General features: G+C 48.6%; 1 protein-coding gene across 4 annotated transcripts in view; it reads left to right on the top strand.

Moving 5' to 3' along the window:
* The window catches only part of LOC118364072 (epithelial discoidin domain-containing receptor 1), an 83424-nt gene that overhangs the window by 49525 nt on the left and 14050 nt on the right, over window positions 1-19849 (top strand). For 3 of the 4 annotated variants that reach the window (XM_052489770.1, XM_052489771.1, XM_052489768.1), the window contains exons 9-13: window positions 15386-15635; window positions 15844-15984; window positions 17053-17106; window positions 18699-18865; window positions 19051-19267. In XM_052489770.1, coding sequence (XP_052345730.1) covers window positions 15386-15635; window positions 15844-15984; window positions 17053-17106; window positions 18699-18865; window positions 19051-19267 — 829 coding nt within the window. The remainder of the gene's footprint in view (window positions 1-15385; window positions 15636-15843; window positions 15985-17052; window positions 17107-18698; window positions 18866-19050; window positions 19268-19849) is intronic. The other variant, XM_052489769.1, reaches the window with a different exon arrangement.

Here is a 19849-nt window from a genome sequence, read left to right as displayed (position 1 = left end):
TATTCTCCCCTCTCTCCAGATGCCCTATCCCCCTTTCCCTGTATTCTCCCTCTCTCCAGATGCCCTATTCTCCTCCCCTTTCCTCCAGATGCCTCTCTCCAGATGCCCTTTCCTTTCCTCTGTATTCTCCCTCTCTCCAGATGCCCTATCCCCCTTTCCTTTCCTCTGTATTCTCCTCTCTCCAGATGCCCTATCCTCCTTTTCCTTTCCTCTGTATTCTCCTCTCTCCAGATGCCCTATCCCCTTTCCCTTTCCTCTGTATTCTCCTCTCTCCAGATGCCCTATCCTCCTTTCCCTTTCCTCTGTATTCTGCCTCTCTCCAGATGCCCATCCCCTTTCCTCTGTATTCTCCCTCTCTCCAGATGCCTTATCCTCCTTTCCTCTGTATTCTCCTCTCTCCAGATGCCCTATCCCCCTTCCCTTTCCTCTGTATTCTCCCTCTCTCCAGATGCCCTATCCCCTTTCCTTTCCTCTGTATTCTCCCCTCTCCAGATGCCCTATCCTCCTTTCCCTTTCCTCTGTATTCTCCCTCCTCCAGATGCCCTATCCTCCTTTTCCTTTCCTCTGTCTTATTCTCCTCTCCAGATGCCCTATCCCCTTTCCTCTGTATTCTCCCTCTCTCCAGATGCCCTATCCCCTTTCCTTTCCTCTGTATTCTCCCTCTCCAGATGCCCTATCCTTTCCTTTCCTCTGTATTCTCCCTCTCTCCAGATGCCCTATCCTCCTTTTCCTCTGTATTCTCCCTCTCTCCAGATGCCCTATCCCCCTTCCTTTCCTCTGTATTCTCCCTCCTCCAGATGCCCTATCCTCCTTTCCTTTCCTCTGTATTCTCCTCTCTCCAGATGCCCTATCCTCCTTTCCCTTTCCTCTGTATTCTCCTCTCTCCAGATGCCCTATCCCCTTTTCCTTTCCTCTGTATTCTCCCCTCTCTCCAGATGCCCTATCCTCCTTTCCTTTCCTCTGTATTCTCCCTCTCTCCAGATGCCCTATCCTCCTTTCCTCTGTATTCTCCTCTCTCCAGATGCCCTATCCCCTTTCCTTTCCTCTGTATTCTCCCTCTCTCCAGATGCCCTATCCCCTTTCCCTTTCCTCTGTATTCTCCCTCTCCAGATGCCTATCTTCCCTTTCTCCCTTTCCTCTGTATTCTCCCTCTCTCCAGATGCCCTATCCCCCCTTTCCTCTGTATTCTCTCTCCAGATGCCTATCCCCTTTCCTTTCCTCTGTATTCCCTCTCTCCAGATGCCCTGTATCCTCCTCCAGATGCCCTTCCCCCTTTCCTCTGTATTCTCCCTCTCTCCAGATGCCCTATCCCCTTTCCCTGTATTTCCTCTGTATTCTCCTCTCTCCAGATGCCCTATCCCCCTTTCCTTTCCTCTGTATTCTCCCTCTCCAGATGCCCTATCCCCTTTCCCTTTCCTCTGTATTCTCCTCTCTCCAGATGCCCTATCCCCCCCCCCTTTCCTCTGTATTCTCCCTCTCTCCAGATGCCCTATCCTTTCCTTTCCTCTGTATTCTCCTCTCCAGATGCCCTATCCCTTTCCTTTCCTCTGTATTCTCCCTCTCTCCAGATGCCCTATCCCCCTTTCCTCTGTATTCTCCTCTCTCCAGATGCCCTATCCCCTTTCCCTTTCCTCTGTATTCTCCCTCTCTCCAGATGCCCTATCCCCTTTCCTCTGTATTTCTCTCTGTATCCCCCTTCCTCTCCCTCTCTCCAGATGCCCTATCCTCCTTTCCCTTTCCTCTGTATTCTGCCTCTCTCCAGATGCCCTATCCTCCTTTCCCTTTCCTCTGTATTTCCCTCCTCCAGATGCCCTATCCTCCTTTCCCTGTATTCTCCCCTCCAGATGCCCTATCCCCTTTCCCTTTCCTCTGTATTCTCCTCTCTCCAGATGCCCTATCCCCTTTCCCTTTCCTCTGTATTCTCTCCCTCTCTCCAGATGCCCTATCCTCCTTTCCCCTTTCCCTATTCTCCTCCCCCTTTCTTTCCTTTCCTCTGTATTCTCCCTCTCTCCAGATGCCAATCTATCCTCCTTTCCTCTGTATTCTCCCTCTCCTGTATTCCTCTGTATTCTCCCTCTCCAGATGCCCTATCCCCTTTCCTCTGTATTCTCCCTCTCTCCAGATGCCCTATCCCCCTTTCCTCTGTATTCTCCTCTCTCCAGATGCCCTATCCCTCCTTTCTCCAGATTTCCTCTGTATTCTCCCCTCTCTCCAGATGCCCTATCCCCCTTTCCTCTGTATTCTCCTCTCCAGATGCCCCATCCCCTTTCCTTTCCTCTCCAGATGCCCTTCCTCCTTTCCTATCTTTCCTCTGTATTTCTCTCCAGATGCCCTATCCCCCCTTTCCTCTGTATTCTCCCTCTCCAGATGCCCTATCCTCCTTTCCCTTTCCTCTGTATTCTCCCTCTCTCCAGATGCCCTATCCTCCTTTCCCCCTCTCTCCCTATCCCCTCCTTTCTTTCCTTTCCTCTGTATTCTCCCTCTCTCCAGATGCCCTATCCTCCTTTCCCTTTCTCTGTATTCTCCTCTCTCCAGATGCCCTATCCTCCTTTCCCTTTCCTCTGTATTCTCCTCTCTCCAGATGCCCTATCCCCTTTCCTCTGTATTTCCTCCTGCCCTATCCTCCTTTCCTCTGTATTCTCCTCTCTCCAGATGCCCTATCCCCTTCCCTTTCCTCTGTATTCTCCTCTCTCCAGATGCCCTATCCTCCTTTCCTTTCCTCTGTATTCTCCCTCTCTCCAGATGCCCTATCCTCCTTTCCTTTCCTCTGTATTCTCCTCTCTCCAGATGCCCTATCCCCTTTCCTTTCCTCTGTATTCTCCCTCTCTCCAGATGCCCTATCCTCCTTTCCCTTTCCTCTGTATTCTCCTCTCCAGATGCCCTATCCTTTCCTTTCCTCTGTATTCTCCCTCTCTCCAGATGCCCTATCCCTCCTTTCCCTTTCCTCTGTATTCTCCCTCTCTCCAGATGCCCTATCCCCCTTTCCCTTTCCTCTGTATTCTCCCTCTCTCCAGATGCCCTATCCTCCTTTCCTTTCCTCTGTATTCTCCTCTCTCCAGATGGCCTTTCCTCTGTATCCCCCTCTCCTCCTTTCTCTGTATTCTCCCTCTCTCCAGATGCCTCTGTATCCTCCTCCCCTTTCCTCTGTATTCTCCCTCCAGATGCCCTATCCCCCTTTCCTCTGTATTCTCCCTCTCCAGATGCCCTATCCCCTTTCCTCTGTATTCTCCCTCTCTCCAGATGCCCTATCCTCCTTTCCCCTTGTATTTCCTCTGTATTCTCCCTCTCTCCAGATGCCCTATCCCCCTTTCCTTTCCTCTGTATTCTCCCCTCTCCAGATGCCCTATCCCTTTCCCTTTCCTCTGTATTCTCCCCCCCTCTCCAGATGCCCTACCCTTTCCTCTGTATTCTCCTCTCTTCTCCCCTCTCTCCAGATGCCCTATCCCCTTTCCCCTTTCCCTCTGTATTCTCCCTCTCTCCAGATGCCCTATCCTCCAGATCTATCCTTTTCCTGTATTCTCCCTCTCTGTATTCTCCCTCTCTCCAGATGCCCTATCCCCCTTTCCCTTTCCTCTGTATCCTCTCTCCAGATGCCCTTTTCTCCCTCTCTCCAGATGCCCTTCCCTTTCCTCTGTATTCTCCCTCTCTCCAGATGCCCTATCCCCCTTTCCTCTGTATTCTCCCTCTCTCCAGATGCCCTATCCCCCTTTCCTCTGTATTTCCTCTCTCCAGATGCCCTATCCCCTTTCCTTTCCTCTGTATTCTCCCTCTCTCCAGATGCCCTATCCCCTTTCCCTTTCCCCTCTGTATTCTCCCTCTCTCCAGATGCCCTATCCCCTTTCCTTTCCTCTGTATTCTCCCTCTCTCCAGATGCCCTATCCCCTTTCTTTCTCTGTATCCCCTTTCCCTTTCCTCTCCCTCTCTCCAGATGCCCTATCCCCCCTTTCCTCTGTATTCTCCTCTCTCCAGATGCCCTATCCCCTTTCCTTTCCTCTGTATTCTCCCTCTCTGATCCTATCCCCCTTTCTGCCTTTCCTCTGTATTCTCCTCTTCCTCTGTATTCTCCCTCTCTCCAGATGCCCTATCCTTTCCCTTTCCTCTGTATTCTCCCTCTCTCCAGATGCCCTATCCCCTTTCCCTTTCCTCTGTATTCTCCCTCTCCAGATGCCCTATCCCCTTTCCCTTTCCTCTGTATTCTCCCTCTCTCCAGATGCCCTGTATTCTCCCCTCCAGATGCCCTATCCCCTTTCCTCTGTATTCTCCCTCTCTCCAGATGCCCTATCCCCTTTCCTTTCCTCTGTATTCTCCCTCTCTCCAGATGCCCTATCCCCTTTCCTTTCCTCTGTATTCTCCCTCTCTCCAGATGCCCTATCCCCTTTCCTCTGTATTCTCCTCTCCAGATGCCCTATCCTCCCTCTTCCTCTGTATTCTCCTCTGTATTCTCTCTCCAGATGCCCTATCCCCCCTTTCCTCTGTATTCTCCCTCTCTCCAGATGCCCTATCCCCTTTCCTTTCCTCTGTATTCTCCTCTCCAGATGCCCTATCCCCTTTCCTCTGTATTCCTCCTCCTCTCTCCAGATGCCCTGTCCCTCCAGATTTCCCCTTTCCTCTGTATTCTCCCTCTCTCCAGATGCCCTATCCCCCTTTCCCCTTTCCTCTGTATTCTCCCCTCTCCAGATGCCCTATCCCCTTTCCTCTGTATTCTCCCTCTCCAGATGCCCTATCCCCCTTTCCCTTCCTCTGTATTCTCCCTCTCCAGATGCCCTATCCTCCTTTCCCTTTCCTCTGTATTCTCCCCTCTCCAGATGCCTATCCCCCTTTCCCTTTCCTCTGTATTCTCCCTCTCTCCAGATGCCCTATCCCTTTCCCTTTCCTCTGTATTCTCCCTCCAGATGCCCTATCCTCCTTTCCCTCTTCCTCAGATGCCCTATCCCCTTTTCCTCTGTATTCTCTCTCCAGATGTTCTCCCTGTATTCTCCCTCTCTCCAGATGCCCTATCCCCCTTTCCTTTCCTCTGTATTCTCCCCTCTCCAGATGCCCTATCCCCTTTCCTTTCCTCTGTATTCTCCCTCTCTCCAGATGCCCTATCCTCCTTTCCTCTGTATTCTCCTCTCCAGATGCCCTATCCTCCTTTCCTTTCCTCTGTATTCTCCCTCTCTCCAGATGCCCTATCCCTTTCCTCTGTATTCTCCCTCTCTCCAGATGCCCTATCCCCTTTCCCTTCTCCCCTCAGATGTATTCTCCCTCTCTCCAGATGCCCTCTGTATCAGATGCCCTATCCCCTTTCCCTTTCCTCTGTATTCTCCCTCTCCAGATGCCCTATCCCCCTTTCCTCTGTATTCTCCCTCTCTCCAGATGCCCTATCCCCTTTCCCTTTCCTCTGTATTCTCCCTCTCTCCAGATGCCCTATCCCCTTTCCTTTCCTCTGTATTCTCCCTCTCCAGATGCCCTATCCCCTTTCCTTTCCCTCTTCCTCTGTATCCCCTTCCTTTTCTCCCTCTCTCCAGATGCCCTATCCTCCTTTCTTTCCTCTGTATTCTCCTCTCCAGATGCCCTATCCTCCTTTCCTCTGTATTCTCCCCTCTCCAGATGCCCTATCCTTTCCTTTCCTCTGTATTCTCCTCTCTCCAGATGCCCTATCCCCTTTCCTTTCCTCTGTATTCTCCTCTCTCCAGATGCCCTATCCCCTTTCCCTTTCCTCTGTATTCTCCCTCTCTCCAGATGCCCTATCCCCTTTCCTTTCCTCTGTATTCTCCCTCTCTCCAGATGCCCTATCCCCCTTTCCTCTGTATTCTCCCTCTCTCCAGATGCCCTATCTTTCCTTTCCTCTGTATTCTCCCTCTCTCCAGATGCCCTATCCCCTTTCCCTTTCCTCTGTATTCTCCTCTCTCCAGATGCCCTATCCTTTCCTTTCCTCTGTATTCTCCCTCTCTCCAGATGCCCTATCCTTCCTTTCCTCTGTATTCTCCCTCTCTCCAGATGCCCTATCCCCCTTTCCCTTTCCTCTGTATTCTCCTCTCTCCAGATGCCCTATCCCCTTTCCTTTCCTCTGTATTCTCCCTCTCCAGATGCCCTATCCCCCTTTCCCTTTCCTCTGTATTCTCCCTCTCTCCAGATGCCCTATCCCCTTTCCTCTGTATTCTCCTCTCTCCAGATGCCCTATCCCCCTTTCCTCTGTATTCTCCCTCTCCAGATGCCCTATCCTTTCCCTTTCCTCTGTCCAGATGCCCTTCTCCTCCTCTCTCCAGATGCCCTATCCCCCTTCCCTCTGTATTCTCCCTCTCTCCAGATGCCCTATCCCCCCCTTTCCTCTGTATTCTCCCTCTCTCCAGATGCCCTATCCTCCTTTCCTTTCCTCTGTATTCTCCCTCTCCAGATGCCTATCCCCTTTCCATTTCCTCTGTATTCTCCTCTCTCCAGATGCCCTATCCCTTTCCTTTCCTCTGTATTCTCCTCTCTCCAGATGCCCTATCCCCTTTCCTCTGTATCCTCCTTTCCCCCTTTCCTCTGTATTCTCCCTCTCTCCAGATGCCCTATCCTCCTTTCCCTTTCCTCTGTATTCTCCCTCTCTCCAGATGCCCCTATCCCCTTTCCCTTTCCTCTGTATTCTCCTCTCTCCAGATGCCCTATCCTCCTTTCCTTTCCTCTGTATTCTCCCTCTCTCCAGATGCCCTATCCCCTTTCCTCTGTATCTCTCTCCTCTCTTTCCTCCATTCTCCTCTCAGATGCCCTATCCCCCTTTCCTTTCCTCTGTATTCTCCCTCTCCAGATGCCCTATCCTCCTTTCCCTTTCCTCTGTATTCTCCCTCTCTCCAGATGCCCTATCCCCCTTTCCTTTCTCTGTATTCTCCTCTCTCCAGATGCCTATCCTTTCCCTCTGTATTCTCCCTCTCCAGATGCCCTATCCCCCTTTCCTCTGTATTCTCCCTCTCTCCAGATGCCCTATCCCCTTTCCTCTGTATTCTCCCTCTCCAGATGCCCTATCCCCTTTCCTTTCCTCTGTATTCTCCCTCTCCAGATGCCCTATCCCCCTTTCCTTTCCTCTGTATTCTCCCTCTCTCCAGATGCCCTATCCTCCTTTCCCTTTCCTCTGTATTCTCCTCTCTCCAGATGCCCTATCCCCCTTTCCCTTTCCTCTGTATTCTCTCCCTCTCCAGATGCCCTATCCCCTTTCCCTTTCCTCTGTATTCTCCCTCTCTCCAGATGCCCTATCCCCTTTCCTCTGTATTCTCCCTCTCTCCAGATGCCCTATCCCCTTTCCCTTTCCTCTGTATTCTCCCTCTCCAGATGCCTATCCCCTTTCCTTTCCTCTGTATTCTCCCTCTCTCCAGATGCCCTATCCCCTTTCCTTTCCTCTGTATTCTCCCTCTCTCCAGATGCCCTATCCCCCTTTCCTTTCCTCTGTATTCTCCCTCTCCAGATGCCCTATCCCCTTTCCCTTTCCTCTGTATTCTCCTCCTCTCTCCAGATGCCCTATCCCCTTTCCTCTGTATTCTCCCTCTCTCCAGATGCCCTATCCCCTTTCCTCTGTATTCTCCTCTCTCCAGATGCCCTATCCCCTTTCCTTTCCTCTGTATTCTTCCTCAGATGTATCCCCTTTCCTCTCCTCTCTCCTTTCTCTTCCTCCTCTCCAGATGCCCTATCCCCCTTTCCTCTGTTCTCCCTCTCCAGATGCCCTATTCCTCTGTATTCTCCCTCTCCAGATGCCCTATCCCCTTTCCTTTCCTCTGTATTCTCCCTCTCTCCAGATGCCCTATCCCCCTTTCCTTTCCTCTGTATTCTCCCTCTCTCCAGATGCCCTATCCTCCTTTCCCTTTCCTCTGTATTCTCCCTCTCTCCAGATGCCCTATCCCCTTTCCTCTGTATTCTCCTCTCTCCAGATGCCCTATCCCCTTTCCTCTGTATTCTCCCTCTCTCCAGATGCCCTATCTATCCTTTCCTTTCCTCTGTATTCTCCTCTCTCCAGATGCCCTATCCTTTCCTTTCCTCTGTATTCTCCCTCTCTCCAGATGCCCTATCCCTCCTTTCCCTATTCCTCCTTTCCCTTCTCAGATGTATCCTCCTTTCCTCTGTATTCTCCTCTCTCCAGATGCCCTATCCCCTTTCCCTTTCCTCTGTATTCTCCCTCTCCAGATGCCCTATCCTTCCCCTCCTTTCCTCTGTATTCTCCCTCTCTCCAGATGCCTATCATCCTTTCCTCTGTATTCTCCCTCCAGATGCCCTATCCCTTTCCTCTGTATTCTCCCCCTCTCTCCAGATGCCCTATGCCCCTCCTTTCCTTTCCTCTGTATTCTCCCTCTCTCCAGATGCCCTATCCTCCTTTCCTCTTCTCCTCCTCCAGATGCCCTATCCTCCTTTCCTCCTCCCCCTCTCCAGATGCCTCTATTCTCCTCTCTCCCCCTTTCCCTTTCCTCTGTATTCTCCCTCTCTCCAGATGCCTATCCCCTTTCCTTTCCTCTGTATTCTCCCCCTCTCCAGATGCCCTATCCCCCTTTCCTTTCCTCTGTATTCTCCCTCTCTCCAGATGCCCTATCCTCCTTTCCCTTTCCTCTGTATTCTCCTCTCTCCAGATGCCTATCCCCTTTCCTTTCCTCTGTATTCTCCCTCTCTCCAGATGCCCTATCCCCTTTCCTCTGTATTCTCCCTCTCTCCAGATGCCCTATCCTCCTTTCCTTTCCTCTGTATTCTCCCTCTCTCCAGATGCCCTATCCCCCTTTCCTCTGTATTCTCCCTCTCTCCAGATGCCCTATCCCCTTTCCTCTGTATTCCCTTTCTCTGTATTCCTCTGTATTCTCTCTCCAGATGCCCTATCCCCCTTTCCCTTTCCTCTGTATTCTCCCTCTCTCCAGATGCCCTATCCTTTCCCTTTCCTCTGTATTCTCCCCTCTCCAGATGCCCTATCCCCTTTCCTCTGTATTCTCCCTCTCTCCAGATGCCCTATCCCCTTTCCTTTCCTCTGTATTCTTTCCTCCAGATGCCCTATCCTCCTTTCCTTTCCTCTGTATTCTCCCTCTCCAGATGCCCTATCCCCCTTTCCCTTTCCTCTGTATTCTCCCTCTCCAGATGCCCTATCCTTTCCTTTCCTCTGTATTCTCCCTCTCTCCAGATGCCCTATCCCCTTTCCCCTTTCCTCTGTATTCTCCCTCTCTCCAGATGCCCTATCCTTTCCCTTTCCTCTGTATTCTCCTCTCTCCAGATGCCCTATCCCCCTTTCCTCTGTATTCTCCCCTCTCTCCAGATGCCCTATCCCCCTTTCCTCTGTATTCTCCCTCTCTCCAGATGTATCCTCCTTTCTTTCCTCTGTATTCTCCCTCTCTCCAGATGCCCTATCCCCCTTTCCTCTGTATTCTCCCTCTCTCCAGATGCCCTATCCCCCCTTTCCTCTGTATTCTCCTCTCTCCAGATGCCCTATCCCCTTTCCTTTCCTCTGTATTCTCCCTCTCTCCAGATGCCCTATCCTCCTTTCCCTTTCCTCTGTATTCTCCCTCTCTCCAGATGCCCTATCCCCTTTCCCTTTCCTCTGTATTCTCCCTCTCTCCAGATGCCCTATCCCCTTTCCCTTTCCTCTGTATTCTCTCTCTCTCTCCAGATGCCCTATCCCCCCCTTTCCTCTGTATTCTCCCTCTCTCCAGATGCCCTATCCCCCTTTCCTCTGTATTTCCTCAGATGTATCCCCCCTTTCCTCTCCCTCTCTCCAGATGCCCTATCCTCCTTTCCCTTTCCTCTGTATTCTCCCTCTCTCCAGATGCCCTATCCCCCTTTCCCTTTCCTCTGTATTCTCCCTCTCTCCAGATGCCCTATCCCCCTTTCCCTTTCCTCTGTATTCTCCCTCTCTCCAGATGCCCTATCCCCTTTCCTTTCCTCTGTATTCTCCCGCTCTCCAGATGCCCTATCCCCTTTCCTCTGTATTCTCCCTCTCTCCAGATGCCCTATCCCCCTTTCCCTTTCCTCTGTATTCTCCCTCTCTCCAGATGCCCTATCCTCCTTTCCTTTCCTCTGTATTCTCCCTCTCTCCAGATGCCCTATCCCCTTTCCCTTTCCTCTGTATTCTCCCTCTCTCCAGATGCCCTATCCCCTTTCCTTTCCTCTGTATTCTCCCTCTCTCCAGATGCCCTATCCCCCCCTTTCCTCTGTATTCTCCCTCTCTCCAGATGCCCTATCCCCTTTCCCTTTCCTCTGTATTCTCCCTCTCTCCAGATGCCCTATCCCCTTTCCCTTTCCTCTGTATTCTCCTCTCTCCAGATGCCCTATCCCCTTTCCTTTCCTCTGTATTCTCCTCTCTCCAGATGCCCTATCCCCCCCTTTCCTCTGTATTCTCCCTCTCTCCAGATGCCCTATCCCCCTTTCCTCTGTATTCTCCCTCTCTCCAGATGCCCTATCCCCCTTTCCTCTGTATTCTCCCTCTCTCCAGATGCCCTATCCCCCTTTCCCTTTCCTCTGTATTCTCCCTCTCTCCAGATGCCCTATCCCCCTTTCCCTTTCCTCTGTATTCTCCCTCTCTCCAGATGCCCTATCCTCCTTTCCCTTTCCTCTGTATTCTCCTCTCTCCAGATGCCCTATCCCCTTTCCCTTTCCTCTGTATTCTCCCTCTCTCCAGATGCCCTATCCCCCTTTTCCTTTCCTCTGTATTCTCCCTCTCTCCAGATGCCCTATCCCCTTTCCTCTGTATTCTCCCTCTCTCCAGATGCCCTATCCCCCTTTCCCTTTCCTCTGTATTCTCCCTCTCTCCAGATGCCCTATCCTCCTTTCCCTTTCCTCTGTATTCTCCCTCTCTCCAGATGCCCTATCCTCCTTTCCCTTTCCTCTGTATTCTCCCTCTCTCCAGATGCCCTATCCCCTTTCCCTCTGTATTCTCCCCTCTTTCCCTTTCCTCTGTATTCTCCTCTCTCCAGATGCCCTATCCCCTTTCCTCTGTATTCTCCTCTCTCCAGATGCCCTATCCCCCTTTCCCTTTCCTCTGTATTCTCCCTCTCTCCAGATGCCCTATCCCCTTTCCTTTCCTCTGTATTCTCCCTCTCTCCAGATGCCCTATCCTCCTTTCCCTTTCCTCTGTATTCTCCCTCTCTCCATGATCCTCCTTTCCCTTTCCTCTGCCCTATCCCCTTTCCTCTGTATTCTCCCTCTCTCCAGATGCCCTATCCCCTTTCCTTTCCTCTGTATTCTCCCTCTCTCCAGATGCCCTATCCCCTTTCCCCCTTTCCTCTGTATTCTCCCTCTCTCCAGATGCCCTATCCTTTCCCTTTCCTCTGTATTCTCCCTCTCTCCAGATGCCCTATCCTCCTTTCCCTTTCCTCTGTATTCTCCCTCTCTCCAGATGCCCTATCCTCCTTTCCTTTCCTCTGTATTCTCCCTCTCCAGATGCCCTATCCCCCTTTCCTCTGTATTCTCCCTCTCTCCAGATGCCCTATCCTCCTTTCCTCTGTATTCTCCCTCTCTCCAGATGCCCTATCCCCCTTTCCCTTTCCTCTGTATTCTCCCTCTCTCCAGATGCCCTATCCCCCTTTCCCTTTCCTCTGTATTCTCCCTCTCTCCAGATGCCCTATCCCCCTTTCCCTTTCCTCTGTATTCTCCCTCTCTCCAGATGCCCTATCCCCCTTTCCCTTTCCTCTGTATTCTCCCTCTCTTCCTGGCTATTCTATTCCCCACCTTTCCCCCTGAACCTCTATCTACCTCACCATCTATCCTATCTATATCTCTCTATTCCCTCTCTCTCTCTTCCTGCTCTCCCTCTCTTCCTGCTCTCTCTCTCTCAATTCAATTCAATTCAAGGGCTTTATTGGCATGGGAAACATGTGTTAACATTGCCAAAGCAAGTGAGGTAGACAACATACAAAGTGAATATATAAAGTGAAAAACAACAAAAATTAACAGTAAACATTACACATACAACAGTTTCAAAACAGTAAAGACATTACAAATGTCATATTATATATATATATATATATATATACATATATATATATATACATATACATATATATATATACATATACACATATATATATATATATATATATATATATATATATATATATATATATATATATATATATATATATATATATATATATATATACATACACATACACAATGTACAAATAATTAAAGGACACAAGATAAAATAAATAAGCATAAATATGGGTTGTATTTACAATGGTGTTTGTTCTTCACTGGTTGCCCTTTTCTCGTGGCAACAGGTCACAAATCTTGCTGCTGTGATGGCACACTGTGGAATTTCACCCAGTAGGTATGGGAGTTTTCAAAATTGGATATGTTTTCGAATTCTTTGTGGATCTGTGTGATCTGGGGGAAATATGTCTCTCTAATATGGTCATACATTGGGCAGGAGGTTAGGAAGTGCAGCTCAGTTTCCACCTCATTTTGTGGGCAGTGAGCACATAGCCTGTCTTCTCTTGAGAGCCATGTCTGCCTACGGCGGCCTTTCTCAATAGCAAGGCTATGCTCACTGAGTCTGTACATAGTCAAAGCTTTCCTTAATTTTGGGTCAGTCACAGTGGTCAGGTATTCTGCCGCTGTGTACTCTCTGTGAGGGCCAAATAGCATTCTAGTTTGCTCTGTTTTTTGTTAATTCTTTCCAATGTGTTAAGTAATTATCTTTTTGTTTTCTCGTGATTTGGTTGGGTCTAATTGTGCTGTTGTCCTGGGGCTCTGTAGGGTGTGTTTGTGTTTGTGAACAGAGCCCCAGGACCAGTTTGCTTAGGGGACTCTTCTCCAGGTTCATCTCTCTGTTTGTGATGGCTTTGTTATGGAAGGTTTGTGAATCGCTTCCTTTTAGGTGGTTGTAGAATTTAATGGCTCTTTTCTGGATTTTGATAATTAGTGGGTATCGGCCTAATTCTGCTCTGCATGCATTATTTGGTGTTTTACGTTGTACACGGAGGATATTTTTGCAGAATTCTGCGTGCAGAGTCTCAATTTGGTGTTTGTCCCATTTTGTGAAGTCTTGGTTGGTGAGCGGACCCCAGACCTCACAACCATAAAGGGCAATGGGCTCTATGACTGATTCAAGTATTTTTAGCCAAATCCTAATTGGTATGTTGAAATTTATGTTTCTTTTGATGGCATAGAATGCCCTTCTTGCCTTGTCTCTCAGATCGTTCACACCTTTGTGGAAGTTACCTGTGGCGCTGATGTTTAGGCCAAGGTATGTATAGTTTTTGTGTGCTCTAGGGCAACAGTGTCGAGATGGCTTTTGTATTTGTGGTCCTGGTGACTCAACCTTTTTTGGAACACCATTATTTTGGTCTTACTGAGATTTACTGTCAGGGGCCAGGTCTGACAGAATCTGTGCATAAGATCTAGGTGCTGCTGTAGGCCCTCCTTGGTTGGTGACAGAAGCACCAGATCATCAGCAAACAGCAGACATTTGACTTTGATTCTAGCAGGGGGAGGCCGGGTGCTGCAGACTTTTCTAGTGCCCGCGCCAGTTCGTTGATATATATGTTGAAGAGGGTGGGGCTTAAGCTGCATCCCTGTCTAACCCCACGACCCTGTGTGAAGAAATGTGTGTGTTTTTGCCAATTTTAACCGCACACTTGTTGTTTGTGTACATGGATTTTATAATGTCATATGTTTTACCCCAACACCACTTTCCATCAGTTTGTATAGCAGACCCTCATGCCAAATTGAGTCGAAGGTTTTTTGAAATCAACAAAGCATGAGAAGACTTTGCCTTTGTTTTGGTTTGTTTGGTTGTCAATTAAGGTGTGCAGGGTGAATACATGGTCTGTTGTACGGTAATTTGGTAAAAAGCCAATTTGACATTTGCTCAGTACATTGTTTTCATTGAGGAAATGTACGAGTCTGCTGTTAATAATAATGCAGAGGATTTTCCCAAGGTTACTGTTGACACATATTCCACGGTAGTTATTGGGGTCAAATTTGTCTCCACTTTTGTGGATTGGGGTGATCAGTCCTTGGTTCCAAATATTGGGGAAGATGCCAGAGCTAAGTATGATGTTAAAGAGTTTTAGTATAGCCAGTTGGAATTTGTTGTCTGTATATTTGATCATTTCATTGAGGATACCATCGACACCACAGGCCTTTTTGGGTTGGAGGGTTTTTATTTTGTCCTGTAACTCATTCAATGTAATTGGAGAATCCAGTGGGTTCTGGTAGTCTTTAATAGTTGATTCTAAGATCTGTAGTTGATCATGTATATGTTTTTGCTCTTTGTTCTTTGTTATAGAACCAAAAAGATTGGAGAAGTGGTTTACCCAGACATCTCCATTTTGGATAGATAATTCTTTGTGTTGTTGTTTGTTTAGTGTTTTCCAATTTTCCCAGAAGTGGTTAGAGTCTATGGATTCTTCAATTGCATTGAGCTGATTTCTGACATGCTGTTCCTTCTTTTTCCGTAGTGTGTTTCTGTATTGTTTTAGTGATTCACCATAGTGAAGGCGTAGACTCAGGTTTTCCGGGTCTCTATGTTTTTGGTTGGACAGGTTTCTCAATTTCTTTCTTAGATTTTTGCATTCCTCATCAAACCATTTGTCATTATTGTTAATTTTCTTCGGTTTTCTATTTGAGATTTTTAGATTTGATAGGGAAGCTGAGAGGTCAAATATACTGTTAAGATTTTCTACTGCCAAGTTTACACCTTCACTATTACAGTGGAACGTTTTACCCAGGAAATTGTCTAAAAGGGATTGAATTTGTTGTTGCCTAATTGTTTTTGGTAGGTTTCCAAACTGCATTCCTTCCACCTATAGCATTTCTTAATGTTACTCAGTTCCTTTGGCTTTGATGCCTCGTGGTTGAGTATTGCTCTGTTTAAGTAGACTGTGATTTTGCTGTGGTCTGATAGGGGTGTTAGTGGACTGACTGTGAACGCTCTGAGAGATTCTGGGTTGAGGTCAGTGATAAAGTAGTCTACAGTACTACTGCCAAGAGATGAGCTATAGGTGTATCTACCATAGGAGTCCCCTCGAAGCCTACCGTTGACTATGTACATACTCACTCTCACACACTAGGTAGCAGTGATGGTCTATAGACATAGATGGAACCTTTCTTTCCTGCCGTGTCCCTCTGGTGGGCTGTAAAATGTATTTTCTCCAATCAATCACCTCTCCGTTTCCCCCTCTCTTATTCTCACCCCACTTCTCTTTCCTTTCTCTTCTCTTCCCTCTCGTACTTTGTCACTTATCACTTTCCACTTTCACTCATTTGTGTTATTTTCCACCTTCCTCCCTGTGTGCTTTGTAGCCATAGAAAATGGTTTAAATTGGGTCAAACGTTGCGGGTAGCCTTACACAAGCTTCCCACAATAAGTTGGGTGAATTTTGGGTGAATTTTGGCCCATTCCTCCTGACAGACCTGGTGTAACTGAGCCCCTCTTCCCTCCCTCTCCCCCCTTCCCATCCAGGTCCACAGTAATAACCGTCACACCCAGGGTGTGAGGGTCTTCAGTAAGGTAGATTGTCAGTTTAAACCTGGCCTCTTACTCCCCTGGTCCTCGCCCCCACTCTCCCTGGCTGTACCTCTAGAGGACCTGAAGGACCCCTCCTCACGCCCCATCTCCCTGCCCCTGGGGGGTCGCCCCGCCCAGATCTTACGCTGCCAGTTTGCCTTTGCAGACCGATGGATGCTCATCTCTGAGATCTCCTTCTACTCCGGTACGTTCAGGGTATTGCTCTCTTTCACTGCCTTTCATTCTCACTCCTCTTCTCTCCTTTTCTCATTATCTCTGTCATTTTAACGTTATCTCTCCTTTTCTCTCTGATTCTCAGTGTCTCTCCCCTTCTGCTCTGTGAGATTCATGGTTCTCTGATTGTCTTAGGAAGTTGATCATCCTATTCTTGTTTATCCCCATCTCTCTCTCAGAGCCGTACGGGGAGGGTGTCGACCCCATGGACACGGGCTTTGCTCTTCCTGCTCCTCCGGTCTCCTCCGCTACTCCTCGTCCTCCTCCTCCTGTCTTCCCCTCCTCCGTCAGCCCCGCCAACTTCACTAGCGTTCCCTCAGGTGAGTCGCCTCTCTTTCACAACTTGTACCTCTACCTCTCATCCCCCTCTTCCATTCATCCCCCTTTCGTCCCACTCTCCTCTCATCCCTCATCCTTTCCCTTTCCTTCCCACCTTCCCCATTTTCAACCCTCCTCCATTCTCCTCTCCCCTTTCGCCTCCTCTTCTCCCTCTTGCCCCTCGACCCACCCGTTGTGATGAGTGTGGGCATGCAGTGTTCTAAGTTGTGTGTTTGAAGCATTTCCAGAAACATGCAATGACAAAACAGACAGGGTATAAGAAGTAACCACACCAGTACTGGATATCAATGTAGAAAGGAGCCATGTGTGATCCGCCTCTTCCTCTGTCCATCATGCTGTGTTAAAGCCCCTGGCCTCAATCCAACTTCACACAGCCGTCTACACTGCAGCGTTGTCTGGCAACACGGTCGTCTACACTGCAGCTTTGTCTGGCAACACGGTCGTCTACACTGCAGCGTTGTCTGGCAACACGGTCGTCTACACTGCAGCGTTGTCTGGCAACACGGTCGTCTACACTGCAGCTTTGTCTGGCAACACGGTCGTCTACACTGCAGCTTTGTCTGGCAACACGGTCGTCTACACTGCAGCGTTGTCTGGCAGCACGGTCGTCTACACTGCAGCGTTGTCTGGCAACACGGTCGTCTACACTGCAGCGTTGTCTGGCAGCACGGTCGTCTACACTGCAGCGTTGTCTGGCAACACGGTCGTCTACACTGCAGCGTTGTCTGGCAACACGGTCGTCTACACTGCAGCGTTGTCTGGCAACACGGTCGTCTACACTGCAGCGTTGTCTGGCAACACGGTCGTCTACACTGCAGCGTTGTCTGGCAACACGGTCGTCTACACTGCAGCGTTGTCTGGCAACACGGTCGTCTACACTGCAGCTTTGTCTGGCAACACGGTCGTCTACAGAATAATCATCTTTATTGTCCACGTGGAGTTGGACATCTCATATGCTACATATCATCACTCTCATGCTTTTCAGTACCTTGAGAGGAACTCTCTCTTCTCCTCTGTCTTATCACTCCTTCCATCCCTCATTCCTCCAGAACCCCCCACCACCAACCCCATGATGGACAGCACGGGTAACAGCACACTGTCAGGTGAGAGAGAGAGAGAGAGAGAGGGAGGGTTGGAAAGAGGGAAAGGACATTTCCCCTGATAACTGGTCTGTTTAACACAGCTTAGAGCTGTCCTGAGACCACAAGGGGTTCAGAAGGAGGGATGCAGGGCAGGGGGGAAGGATGAAGTGGTGGATTTAATGTTTTGACTCTGGGCTAAAGAGTGTAACACACTTAACACAGCATGTTGCTTTGTGGTACCTCATCATATTCACATACAACAACACCACTGCTTCCTTCCTGTGATCTCCCTAACTGCATGTTGACGGAACCACTGAGGAACATCAGATCATGGAACACCAGACAATTCCAGGCCTTTTTAGAGGGCGGCAGTGGGTTCCACTGTGGTGGGTGTGTAGTGCTATGTCTGTCTTCACGGCTATGGTTCTGTGGCTTTGGATGTGTTTGTTTGAGTATATGCGCATGCTGAGAGAGAGATCTCACTTTACAACACTGTTTTGCATGTTTGAGCTGAACTCATAAACTGTGTGCATTCTATTTCCTATATAATCAGAGCTGCTGCTCTCATGCAAGGTCATCTAGAACAGAAAACACAGCTAAAACATTCTGTCCCAAAGACCAGCCCTGAGGCTTTCACAGACCTCCCCGGCATGAACACACACACACACACACACACACACACACACACACACACACACACACACACACACACACACACACACACACACACACCAGACAGTCAGTGAGCTTGATTAAAGTATTTGGGTGTGACAGACAGATGCATTCTCAGCAGCTCCCTCTCTGCCTATACAGACCGTGCGAATACACAGACTGCAAAGCACATTAACACTTACACATTTACTGATGAAATACTGACTCTCTCACGTACCACATACAGCTCTGGAAAAAATTGAGAGCACTGCAAAAGTATCTGTTTCTCTGGTTTTACTATTTATAGGTCTGTGTTTGGGTAAAATTAACATTTTAGTTTTATTCTATAAACTACTGACAACATTTCTCCCAAATTCCAAATAAAAATATTGTAATTTAGAGCATTTATTTGCAGTGTCTCACACCCACTGTTAAATGTGGTGGAGGATTGGTGATGATCTGGGGGTGCTTCAGCACCTTTGTGAAGGACGCATGAATCAAACCACGTACAAAGTTGCCCTGGAAGAAAACTAGCTTCCTTCTGCTCTGACAATGTTCCCCAACTCTGAGGATTGGTCTTCCAGCAGGACAATGCTCCATACCACACAGCCAGGTTAATCAAGGTGTGAATGGAGGACCACCAGATCAAGACCCTGTCATGGACAGCCCAATCTCCAGACCTGAACCCCATTGAAAAACACTGCATCTTTTTTGTTATTTTGACCAGTTGTCATTTTCTGCAAATAAATGCTCTAAATGACAACATTTTTATTTGGAATTTGGGAGAAATGTTGTCAGTAGTTTATAGAATAAAACTAAAATGTTCATGTTACCCAAACACAGACCTATAAATAGTCAAACCAGAGAAACAGGTCATTTTGCAGTGCTCTCTTAATGTTTTCCACAGCTGCATACTGTCGCAAACACACACATGCACTTCATTACATTTATGTTCTTCTCAGGGGCCGACTTCGATGCTGTGACCCCAGGGGCAGGCCTTCCTGTCGCCAAGGACGACAGCAGCAACACAGCCATCCTGATTGGCTGCCTGGTGGGCATCATTCTGCTGCTATTGACTGTGATCGCTGTCATTCTGTGGAGGCAATACTGGAAGAAGATACTGGGCAAGGTGAAGGAGGAAGGCTTTCAGCATGACTTTCAAAATGGCTACCACTATCTGTCTCACGTATCTTTACATTCTTACTTAATGTGCGTGTTGGCCTTTCAGGTTCAAATTAGTCTGTCCAGTAACGTGTGAGAATGTGTGTGTCGCGTGTGTGTGTGTTTTTCTAACCCTCTCCTTGTCCTCTCCAGGCCCAGGGCAGTCTGTCCAGTGACGAGTTGCGTGTCCATCTGTCCGTCCCCTCGGACAACGTGGTGATCAACAATACACACAGCTACTCCAGCCGCTACCAGCGTATACACACTTTCCCTGACGACAGGGAGCGCTGCGACGGAGAGGGAGAGTACCAGGAGCCCAGCGCACTGCTCCGACCACTAGGACAAGACGGCACCGGACGAGACAGCACCGGTAGGACATGGTTGCAGTAAGACCGCAAACACACTGAGAGAGTGTCAATTTGACACATAGTTAGAGAGAAAGACACAGACAGGCAGACACACACAGACAGGCAGACACACACAGACAGGCAGACACACACAGACAGGCAGACACACACAGACAGGCAGACAGATATACAGACTGGCAGACACAAACAAATACATTGAACCGGTACTGGAGAATGTGCTGTATTATTGCAAGAAAGACAATCAAATCTAGCAACTGCTATATCAATTAGCCAGTTGATTTGGCTAGAAAAAGAGAATGTGGTAAACACACAAAGGAGATGTGGTACAGTACAGTAAACACACAAAGGAGATGTGGTACAGTACAGTAAACACACAAAGGAGATGTGGTACAGTACAGTAAACACACAAAGGAGATGTGGTACAGTACAGTAAACACACAAAGGAGATGGTACAGTAAACACACAAAGGAGATGTTTACAGTATTTATAGGAGATGTGTTAAATTAACAGTAAACACACAAAGGAGATGTTACAGAACAGTCACACAAAGGAGATGTGGTACAGTAAACAAGTAAAAACAAAGG

The sequence above is a fragment of the Oncorhynchus keta genome, chromosome 31, assembly GCF_023373465.1.
Source record: "Oncorhynchus keta strain PuntledgeMale-10-30-2019 chromosome 31, Oket_V2, whole genome shotgun sequence".
Lineage (NCBI taxonomy): Eukaryota > Metazoa > Chordata > Actinopteri > Salmoniformes > Salmonidae > Oncorhynchus > Oncorhynchus keta.
The sequence above is the reverse complement of the archived record's forward strand: the minus strand, read 5'-3'. Positions and strand labels throughout refer to the sequence as shown.